This window comes from Cariama cristata, unplaced genomic scaffold (genome assembly GCF_000690535.1).
Source record: "Cariama cristata isolate BGI_N322 unplaced genomic scaffold, ASM69053v1 scaffold2209, whole genome shotgun sequence".
NCBI lineage: Eukaryota > Metazoa > Chordata > Aves > Cariamiformes > Cariamidae > Cariama > Cariama cristata.
Genome location: NW_009637211.1, coordinates 23,357 through 33,907, shown reverse-complemented (window position 1 = coordinate 33,907; position 10,551 = coordinate 23,357). Strand labels below are relative to the sequence as shown.

General features: G+C 52.5%; 1 protein-coding gene across 2 annotated transcripts in view; it reads right to left on the bottom strand.

Moving 5' to 3' along the window:
• Nucleotides 1-6,594: 6,594 nt before the first annotated feature.
• LOC104167815 (corticotropin-releasing factor receptor 1) overlaps nucleotides 6,595-10,551 on the bottom strand; it is a 27,153-nt gene continuing 23,196 nt past the window's right edge. For both annotated transcript variants that reach the window (XM_009708192.1, XM_009708193.1), the window contains 4 exons: nucleotides 10,122-10,207; nucleotides 8,213-8,348; nucleotides 7,970-8,011; nucleotides 6,595-6,758 (listed from right to left, as the gene is read on the bottom strand). In XM_009708192.1, coding sequence (XP_009706494.1) covers nucleotides 6,618-6,758; nucleotides 7,970-8,011; nucleotides 8,213-8,348; nucleotides 10,122-10,207 — 405 coding nt within the window. In that variant the 3' untranslated portion in view covers nucleotides 6,595-6,617. The remainder of the gene's footprint in view (nucleotides 6,759-7,969; nucleotides 8,012-8,212; nucleotides 8,349-10,121; nucleotides 10,208-10,551) is intronic.

The following is a 10,551-nucleotide window of genomic DNA, read 5'->3' as shown; positions in this document are numbered from 1 at the left end:
ACTTTCTCTAAAAAAATAAATAACAACCAGCCAGGATGTAACGTTTAAGCAAAATGCTTTCCCTTGGGGGGTCAGAAGCGATGGATGAAGCATTTGTAGGCTGGTCTGAATTAAAACATGTGCATTTGGCCCATTTTCAGGGTGGGTTTGTGTGCCAGGGCTAACACCAAAGAGGGAAAGGGTTAAAATTCTCCCTGCCACTGAAACACAGCAGGTAATGAGAGGTTCCCTCGGGAGCTGGGGACAAGCACCCACGAGGACTCAGTCGCGTTGGGGGCACCTGGTGCTGCACGGAAGATCCCATTTATGTGCTTAGATCCAGTTTATAATACATGTGTCGGGTCTCAGCTGGCCTGGGGAGAAATGAAACACAGAAATGCTGAAATCTACCTGGTGATCGCAGGCATCCCCAGGGATGCTGAAGGTGACTGGGAAAAAGCACATGGTGGCATCTCCCAGCTGTCCCAGCGAGGGACCGGCAGTCCCAGCAGCACGGAGGGGACATAACAGCTCATTCAGGGCTGTACCTGCACAGGACCCATCAACATTGGTTGGGGGCTGCCCTGAAATCATGGTCATGGGATGCTCTCGACCAGGCTGGGCAGTCTCCAGGGCATGGAGGTGACAAGCTGCAGGGATTCAGCTCATCTCCCTGTCACCGAGAGCTTGCTTGGTTTCAGCTTGCAATTTTTTTTTTTTTATCGCTAGTAATCGGATAAGTTTCCCTTAGCATCGCCTGGCACAAAGGCAGCAGCCAGAAAGATCCCTGTGTGGGAAGCCCTATGGAATGAGCTGGTCCCCATTGACCAAAAGAAGGGCTATTTTATCTGCTTAGTCAATCTGCAGTCTGCAAGCACATCTTAACCATATTAATGCATTAAAATATAGCTCCCATTAGCCTCCCAAATAATTTTCATCAGAATCATAAGCATTTCTATTACCATGGCTTTGTGTTAGTGATGCAGCACCAGTCAAACTTCTATAAGGATGTAATCATTCTAGCCTGTAATCCAAGGCTTTTCCTGAATATCTCATCTTATTTTTCTTTTGAACCAGCAGGCACAGTCACAGTGCTTTTTCCTGGCTCGTACTGAGATCCTACCTCTGTGTTTGCAGCGTATTTCATTTACAAGTGCTTCTCAGGCTGCGGTTTTCCTTGTTTGTGTTCCACCAGGTCTCTGGCTCCTGCTGTGCCGACAACCCGTCCGCAATTGGGAATGCTGCAAGCGCTTAAGCCAGCGTTCCCCTTTTTGTCCCCTATTTCACATACCCACAGGCTTCTTCAGAGCCACCAGCTCCTAGGGGCTCTCCAGCCACTCCCCTGAAGTCATGCTCCTGCAAGAAGCACCTCATCCAGCCTCCAGGACCTCACCCAGCACCCTCAGAGCTGCAAGCACAGGACAGGAACCCTCCTAGCTGCAACATGGCTCGATCATCTGCTCTCCCAAAGGTTAGTTTTATCCCAAACAAAGCTGAAGCCCTTCTGGAAGCAGAAAGATGCTAATAGTCTCTGGCAGTCGGAGACAATTCTTTGGGATGGAGCCACGAGCCCTGACACCTTGTGATCGGAGCTCAGCCACGCTCAGCAGACAAACCCCGAAGACTTTGTGCTGGCTGAGCCGTGATGGCCGTGTCACCATGTGCTGGAAATGGCAGGTAAGGACCAGTCGTTTGTGATTTGCCTCAATGCAAAAACGGAGAGGCAGCAAATGAAGGAGCCAGGGACCGCGACAGGAGATGGACCTCTGGATCTCAAGCATTTGCTATCAGCACTGCTGAAGGACCCCACTGGACATTGGTCCCCATCGACACAGCACGGGAAGTTGTGACCCTTCTCCTGCTGCACCCAAAATTTGGGTCTCCTGCTGTGAGAGCCAGGAAGGGCAGCTCGATATATCAGCAGGTTGGCTGGAAATGGATGCTGCTGTTGGAGTAGAAAGCAATCGTGTTTGAGGGATCGTTGATTGGGTCAGGATGGGGTACCTCCCGCTGGGGCTGTTCCCTCCGGGGCAGGACGAGGCTGCGGGCTGCTGAGGAGGGTCCTGAGCCTCCCATCACCCTGATGCCTCCTGAAACAGGTCTCAGGCTTGGGTAACTGGGGCTGGAGGATGCTGTGCAGCAGAGGTGTCTGGTAGGATGGTGCTCAGCAGGTAGAGCCCAGCATCTCCCTATGCAACACGGTGCAAATCCATGCCTCAGTTTCCCCTACTAGCAGGAGGCTCAGCAGCAGGTTTGAGCAGCCTAAAAGCAGTCATTTTATGGAGTCATTTTAAAGGAGGCATGGAAATGTTTGCCTAATGAGGAGGAGGGCAGGGGAGCTCGGCCATGGTCCAGCTCTGCTGGTGCTGGGAAGGGAGCACATTGTTGGGGACTGCAAGGGGCCAAACTATTTCCAAACAAACCTGGAAAATCTGGACAACCCTTGGTGGACATCCCCATGGGAGCATCGCTGAGGGCTCCAGCCAAGAGGATGAACTTGGGTGTGGGTGACCACCATGGATAGATCCAGAGCCACAAGCGTGAGCGACTCTTGGTCATGGGACCGACCCATCACCGCTCCTTGCAGATGCCCATCTCCAGCACGTTGAGGATGCACAGATCTCTGCTGCCTTCGGCACAGCCCTGGGGCTCCTCGAGGAGCAGCCAGAAAAACCTTTTCTCCAGAACTGAACAGACAGGCTCTTCGATGGGATCCATGGGAGATGCACTTGCATCTCTGATCTTTAGATTTCTTCCAAACTGGAAAAATCCAGCCCTTTGAAAATTTCATGAGGATGTCAGAGAGCTGCCCGTCTCTCGCCGCCATGCGCTTTTGAAAGCCATTTAACACTGACTGCAGTGACAAATGTCAGCGGGAGGCTGGCGCTGGGGGAGAGAACAGTGAGAGAGAGGGCATCGGAATTAAAGAATGAAATATTTATTTGGAGGTTTGGCAGTGCTGGAAGGATGACACATCAGAGGCGAGAGGCATCGTGGGGCGGACAGCGCTGAAAACCACAAATGAGTCTATCGGGCTATAAACCACCACGAGATTTCCTCTCCATCTCTGCCTCCCTCCCCTCCCCGGATCGCTGCCAGCCTGGGAAGGGACAGGGAGGGTTAAACATCCAGGAACGGCCCAAAGCTGTAGACAACCAGAATGAAATGCGGCGTCTGAGCCAGGGTGGAGGAAGGGGAATGACAGTCCAGCTTGGATTTAAATACAAGCTATAAACCCTCCAACTCATGGACAGTGCATCATGCCCATGGTGGTGGAGCAGGAATTGGGAACTCCTGGCTCTGGCAGTGGGGATGTTTGCCTAGGGCAGCCTGGTTGCAAGGTGGGATAAAAGCTCAGATCCTCCACAGAGGATCAGGATCAAGAGCTTTCCTCTCCCTCCATTCAGGCTCTGGATGGCAGATTTTCTTCTTTACTGGCTCGTGCTTTGCTGGGTCTGTAGCCCACGGCAGCCAGGACCCCCGAGCTTTGACCCTGAGTGGTAGGGCTAAAGCTGAGGAGCGACTCCAGGACTGGAAGCAACCTCCACGGTGGGTTTAATGTGTTAATCAAATAAAGAAGATAAATTAAAGTCCATCTCTGTGTGCTGGAGAGGCTCCTGTGCATCTGCCTGACTCCCAGCCTGGGATGTCCCTTAGCACCACGTGGTCCCATCCTTAGGGTCCCACCTGGCCTCTCCCAGCCCTGAGAGGTGCCAGGATAACATCAAGGGTTAATGCAGGATTATCTCAAGAGGCTACAACCTCGTCAAGAGCACAGGATTGGCAGGTCATTAATCTCAGAATTACTCCTGTAATTATTATTTATGTGCATGGTGCTTACCAAATTACAGCGCTCTCCAAGGCTCTGTGTGATGAACAAATTAATTCCGCAGCGGAAGAGCTTGACCAGAAAGAGATGTTTGTGTCTGAATTTCACTCGTAAACATTGATGTATGAAATGAAATTCGAGTTTAATTGGCCCTCCCTCCTGCTGCGAAGCACATTACATTTTTATTCTGTCTTAGCTCAGCTGGTGAGAAGGAGCAACATGGAAAACTTGGAGGAATTTCTTTAGCCCTGATGGTACTTGCGTGGGAGACCCACACGTTGTCTCATCAACACCCCCTTGGATGAGATGGTGTTGGTAGCTTCACGGAGGGCCTGTATCCCACCTCCACGCTATGGGCATGTGGGCTTGGGGTAGAGAGGAGGCAAAAAGCCACCGGCTGCCCCAGGTGCCTCTGTAGCCAGTGGGATGCTCAGCCCACTGCAGCACGAGGATGCTCCCATGGAAAGTGGGGAGGGACCATGCTGGGGTTGTCTTTTCCAGAAGATAAACATGCTCCAAAAGTCCTTGTGAGAGGAATCTAAATAATTTTAATCAAACAAGGTTGAGAATACACACACTTCTCCAGCTACGGAAAGCAAAGTCATGTTAGTTGGAGCAGACCACCGAGAGGAGAAGGAAAAAACAGCGATGTGAACACAGATGCTTCTGTTTGGGTTTCTTTCTTTGGTTTTTCAATTTCCAGCTTCTTTTTTCACCACAAATGACCCCTCTTTAGAAAAAATCCAATGATGTAGCACATCACTTTTTGGTAACATCACTTGTATGTACGATGAAAAAAGGGGCATTTTCCCTTCTCCATAGCCAGCAGATCTTTATTAGCTCCTGCCAAAGCACCCAGCAGAGAAATCAAACTGACCCACGGTGGAGACACACAAGTCTGCTCCTTGTAGAGCATCAGCAGAAAGCATCCGTAAAGCTGGAATCTGCCAGTTTTCCTATGGCATAACTCTGGGGATCTTTTCCTCACCCATATATGGGATAAGGGGCAGTTTCTGGGACTGTTGGTGATGGATGAGCTTGTACAAGGACCAAACCTGCCCCATGTGCAGGGTATGGTCCTCGTTGTGGTCACTCTGTCATACAGGGAGCTGTCGCTGCTCCCAGCATGTTATTGGAGGCAATAGGGTAGTTATGGTTTTGGCTGCACAGTGGACATGCAGGTAGGAAATCTCAATGGGAGGGCAAGTGGAGGAATTTGCTTCAAAGTATTGAACGTCTCAAATGTTTAAAGGAGGAACCTGGAGGTTTTTGCCTATGCCTCCTTTCAAAAAGAACAAAAGAAAAATTTTATTCCTTTCTGGTGGTGTATCCTGAGGAAATCACAGAGTACTACAATTTCAAAGATGCTTAAATGTCCCCAGGGCAGGAAATACTTATGCCTGTTCTTTATAGTGGGGAAACTGAGGCACAGAAGTGTGAAGGGACTCATACCAGACCCTGTAGGGCCCCAGTGGCAAAAACCCTGGGCTACAGAGAGCAGACTTGGCTCGTAACCCCTCTGGCATCCTCCTCCTGCCCGAGCATCCCCAGACCTCATACAGGGCAGGGAAAATGTGGCTCCAAGGAGGCCAGGGCAAAACCCTCCACTTTGCATGGACCTCTCTGCTCAGATGCTTTTGGTGACCACATGGAACAGAGCATCAGGGGCAGATCAGGGACTTGGCAGCTGCACAGGAGACAATCTGAGGTCCCCACAACGGGGAGGGAGGCTGCTGCTCCTCCAAGGCACTTAACCCCAGCATGGGAAGGAGTTGGCCCCATCCCCTGCCTAAGAGCAAGGAGCAGCTTTGGCACTGAGCCCACGTGCATGGGTAAAAGCAGGGCAGGGAGGAGGGGAGTAAAGCCATGGTGTGTCCCTACGGTAGCTGCCTTTGGGGAGCTCAGCCACCACTTCACTGCAGTGCTCCCTCGGCTTTCCACCCCTCGAACAGGGACACGGAGTCAGCCTGAGGTCCAGGGGCTTTGCAAAGGCCTGTAGACCCATCTGGGCTGGGATGGACCACAGGCTTAATTAAACCTCATGCCTCTCTTCAGACCAAACCCCCTCTGTGTGGCTGTTCAGAGCCCCTGGGACACATCCCTGTCCCCTGCATGGTTCCCTCCCCTCTCCCACCCCGTTGCTCTGCCTCACATCCTCAGTGACGAGATGAGAAATGACCTGGTCAGACCAAGCAGCAGTTCCAGGACGTCCCAGGGACCTAGCAAAGGGCAGGGGAAGGGCTCAAATTACCCCAGGGGTACAAAAACACAGCCACATAAAGCAACATCTGCAATCAGTCCAGGGCTCTCCATCCATTCCCCCTCACCCCAGAGGGCTTTGGTCCCCCCAGCAGCATCCCAGCATCCACTCACTGGAAGGCTGACCCAGCTTCCCAAGGGATGAGCCCCGTAAGCTGTCCCAGCAATGTCCTGGTGTCCTGTCACCTCAAAGCAGTAACAAACTTGAGAGAGGCAGCGATGGGACATGGGGCATCGTGCCCAGGAATGAGGGAGGCAGGGAGGCTGCTGCAACCTCTCTGGGCTCCTCCGGCTCTTTCTTCCACCCGAGCAGGTCACACCGCTGCCAGGGAGATGACAAAGCAGCATCTCAGCTGTCCTAGCCTACAGGTCTGCCCCAGCAAGTGGGACAGGAGCTTCTGTAGGGTTTCCCACAGCTGCGGCGAGTTTGTGCACCCTCTGCGAGACTGGTGGGTGCAGGCAGGACCTGGCTCCTGTGCTGTGCCATGTCAGGGGTCCCACGCAGCGGGGATGCTGGGTCCCCCATCCCATATGGCAGCTCACTCCCAGCTCAGACAGCCGTGGATTGCTTGATGCTGTGGAAGCTGACACGGGTCGGGGAGGTGGGGATGGACATGGCCCGAGCCACACGGGCACGGATGGAATGTTTGTCCTGCCATCGGTGCCACCGCTTCCGTACAGCTGATCGGACCTGGGGGTGCAAGGCAGAGGAGGGGACATTCAGTCACTAAAGTTGTTCAGAGGCACCAGCCATCCTCATCCTCAGTCTTTCAACCAAAAATGCTACTGAAACCCTGCTTGGATCCCCAGGGGTGGGGAGGGTCCTGGGAGCCCCTGTTACCTCCCAGGGCACCCAGCCTTGTTTGATGTGACACTGGTGAAAAGCAGCCCTTGCAGTTGTGAAGAGAGATGAACCCAACCGATGGTGCCTCTGAGCACAAAATGGAAACAAGAGGGAGAAATAAATCTGAGCGGGGGCTCCGCAGGACAGCCAGCATCTTCCATGCTGCATCGGATGCTGCAAGGGGCTGGGAGAGGTGTGACTGACAGTCAGGGAGGTTTTATGGCTTGTCTGGTTCATGCTAGTGGCATTTCTTCAACATTAATTCCACCCTACAACAGCCCAAGTGCTTTGTGTGGCAGGTAAATACTGAAGAAATGCCTTTTCGTCAACTGCATCGTGGGATGGCCCTGGGAGATGGGAACTGGACGCAGGTGGCTGAGACAGTGTGGTTGGGTGAACACCGAAAGACCCAGCCAGCCCAGCTGGGATTGAGAGATGGACCACGAATTGCACAGTGTGATATGCTCCCGAGTCACCAGCTAGCCCTGGTCCAGTCCCTTTTCCTTCTGCATCAGTTATATATGATTTGGTGACAAAGCAAGCTTGTCTGGGGCTTTCCTGAGCCAGCAAAGGTGCAAGAGCATCTGGGAGGAGGCAGAGGAAAGAGCTGCCCAAATGATTGGCCTCTACTCTCACCTCCTTTGCTTTCTGCTGTCTGTGTTTTGGATCAGAGCCCTGGAGGTGTCCTCGTCCATGTGCTGGGTACCCACATGTGTCTGGGGATCAGCCTGGGGAAGGATTTCCCAGGGATGGGGGGACCCTTGGCTCTTGGGCTGCACCAAATCCCAGGAGTGCAGCCCCTAGAGCATCTGTTCTCAGGAGTGGATTTTCCTTTTTCCAAAGGAGGAGACCGATAGTAGCCATTCCCACAGGCACGGTCTGTGGCTGCAGATGTGCCTGGAGCTGGAGGTAAAGCACCGACTCTGGTCAGCAAACGCCTTCAGCTGGGGCATCCCCCTGAAAGCCCTCTGCAGGGGCAGAGCTTCGGGCTGAGCTTGTGTCTGCTTGCAAGGAAGGGTGTAGACCCCCCCAAGCACCCCCCAGCCTCCAGTGCTCACCTCGCTGTTTAGGAAGCAGTAGAAGACAGAGACGAAGAAGCCCTGGAAGGAGACAAGCAGCAGAGTCACCACAGAGCTACGGCCAGCAGGCACCCCAGGCCCAGGAGCTTTGGAGCAACCCTGGGGTTTGGGGATGTCTGCTTTTGGGAGGGGGCAGGAGTGGAGTGAGGCATCATCCAGGACATGATCCTCCACATCCCTTGATGGGGTGACTGGGATGGAGGCTAGTGCTGAAGACCATACCTGGAAGGACTCCAGAAAGGAGTTGAAGTAGATGAAGACGATCCTGGAGATCTCATCCTCCCCCGGGTTGACAAAGAACAACATGTAGGTGATTCCCAGCAAGGGCAGCAGCACCAGCGTGGCCTTGACTGCTTTCCTGAGGAGAAAACATGGACCTGAGCTGCTGCGGTGCAGCCTTGCCCACGAGGACTTTCCCCCATCCTGCTCCCAGCACCAGTATGGCTGGGACCGGTCCTGCTGGGTCTGAGCAAACCGGTGACTGGGTGAGGATGGAGCAGAGCTGAGCTGTTTTCCAATGCAATCCCCAAGTGACTGAGTTGGTTTGAGCACTGGGCACCTTCTGAGGTGTCTCCATCCAGAAAAGGGCAGTGGCAAGTGGAACCCTGACCTTGAACTGGCATGAAATGATTGCTTGGCTGATCTAAGGCTCGATTAAAAAGGAATTAAGGAGGGTAAAATAATTCACACCCTTCAACATGGATTTATGAAAAACTTATCTCAGCTGATTAATTTGATATCTTTTCTTGATGAGATTACAAGTGGGGCTTGGCATCTCATTTGTTTGGATTAGGGGACAAGAACAATGCCAAGTCAACACTTTTTGCTTAAAGATGCTGTTAATGGACAGGTTCCAACATTAGCTGAACACAGGAAAAGTCATCCCTGGCAGGGCTGGGCTGGGCAGGGCTGGCGCCTGGGACCTGGGCTGCATCGCTGCCTGGGAGGAGAGCCACGGCCTCCGACACAAACTGGCAGATGGCACGCAGGAGCTGGAAATAACCCAGGACATGAGCATCCTCAGGCTGGCAAACTATGGGACAGCACATGCACCGGTGTAGCTTCTCCAGGAGCGCAGCCATGGTAGCAGGGGATCCATCAGCTTTTTACCAAAAAACATCGTCTTAAGGCGAGCGGGACCCCTCCAGGGCTGTCCCTTGCCTGGTTTAAGCAGGACTGCACAGTTTATAACCTATCAGACTCTCCAAGTTTTCCTGTCCCACAAAATGTTTCTGGGAAATGAAAATGTTCTTCTGCCCAAAGATGAAAAGCCTTGCCTGCCAAAATCAGGCAAATACTGGAAAACCAAAAGTCTCTCAAAACTGCTGACTGAGGCCAGCCAGCCTATTTCAAGAAGCTTTATCCTTGCTCACCCCAAGCTGAATCGTTCGTTGCAACTCAATACTCCATGATGAGGAAAGCTGACATTTCCTAATCTTAGCATCTGAATTTTTCCATTCTCAGCTCAAAAAGCCACCTTCCACCTTAAACCTGCATCTCTTGACCCAGCACAAAGTGAGATTCCCCTATTCCTGCCCAGAAAATGATCCACAGAGAAGTATTGATGAAGACCAAGGTGTCTTCTCCTGTCCCAGATACTTCGGAGAGCTGCTCTGACGGTGCACTTCCCAAGCTGTCTGCAAAGTATTCCCCAGCAGGGAAGGGTTAAATCTTCCTGCCTTGTGCTGCTGAGAGCGCTGCATTCTCCTTGCGGCTTCCCGAGGAGGTGTTTGGGGTGGCATCGATTCATTATTCCTTCCTCGGCCTTTGCTTTGCTGCCAAGCGGCGATTTAATTCTCACCTCCGTGCCAGGATTTGCAGCTCTGAGCCTGGCGACCTGATCAGGTCCCACCAGCAAAGGCTTTTGCAAAGAGACTCGGCTCCCAACAGCTCCCTTCAAAGGCACACCCAGCCATCCGTGTGCTCCATCACAAAGCTCTCACTGGCCAGGATTTTTGAACAACCCCAGATGCAATGGCCATGTGCCTCCAAAAAGCCTTTGAGGTGCTCTGAGATACCTCTCCATGCTCTCATCCCCTTGATACTTAGCTGATGGGGCTGTTCCTGTCCCCCCTAATCATGCGAATGCAGTTTCTAATCATGCTTTCTGCAGGGTTGCTCGTGCTCTTACCTGTACTGGATCGTCTCTGATGTGGTTGAAGCTCGGAGCTTTGTCATGAGGATTCGGACGATGTTGAACAGAAAGATGAAGTTGATCTGGAAGGAAGAGGGCACCCGGTTAGTGTCTGCTCCCCCAACGTTTCCTCCCATTTCCTCGGCAGAGGCAATGGGCTGTGCCAGGGGAAAGGTGGATGTTTCCTCTTGATCTACCGCCTTCCGTGCACCGGAACGGGACATCTGCATTTATCGTTTTTGAAACACTTTAGCACTAAGATTTAGGAGTTGGTTCAAGGGAGTGGGGCAGCACAGCACACCAGGAGATTGGCAAAAAAGGGCAAGTGTTAGAGAAAGGGCTGAAGGTGAAAAAGTTGGAAGGGCAGAAGGAATATAAGGTAGCCGAAGGGATTTTGGGAAAGCGGCTGCCATCACAGCAAGGAGCC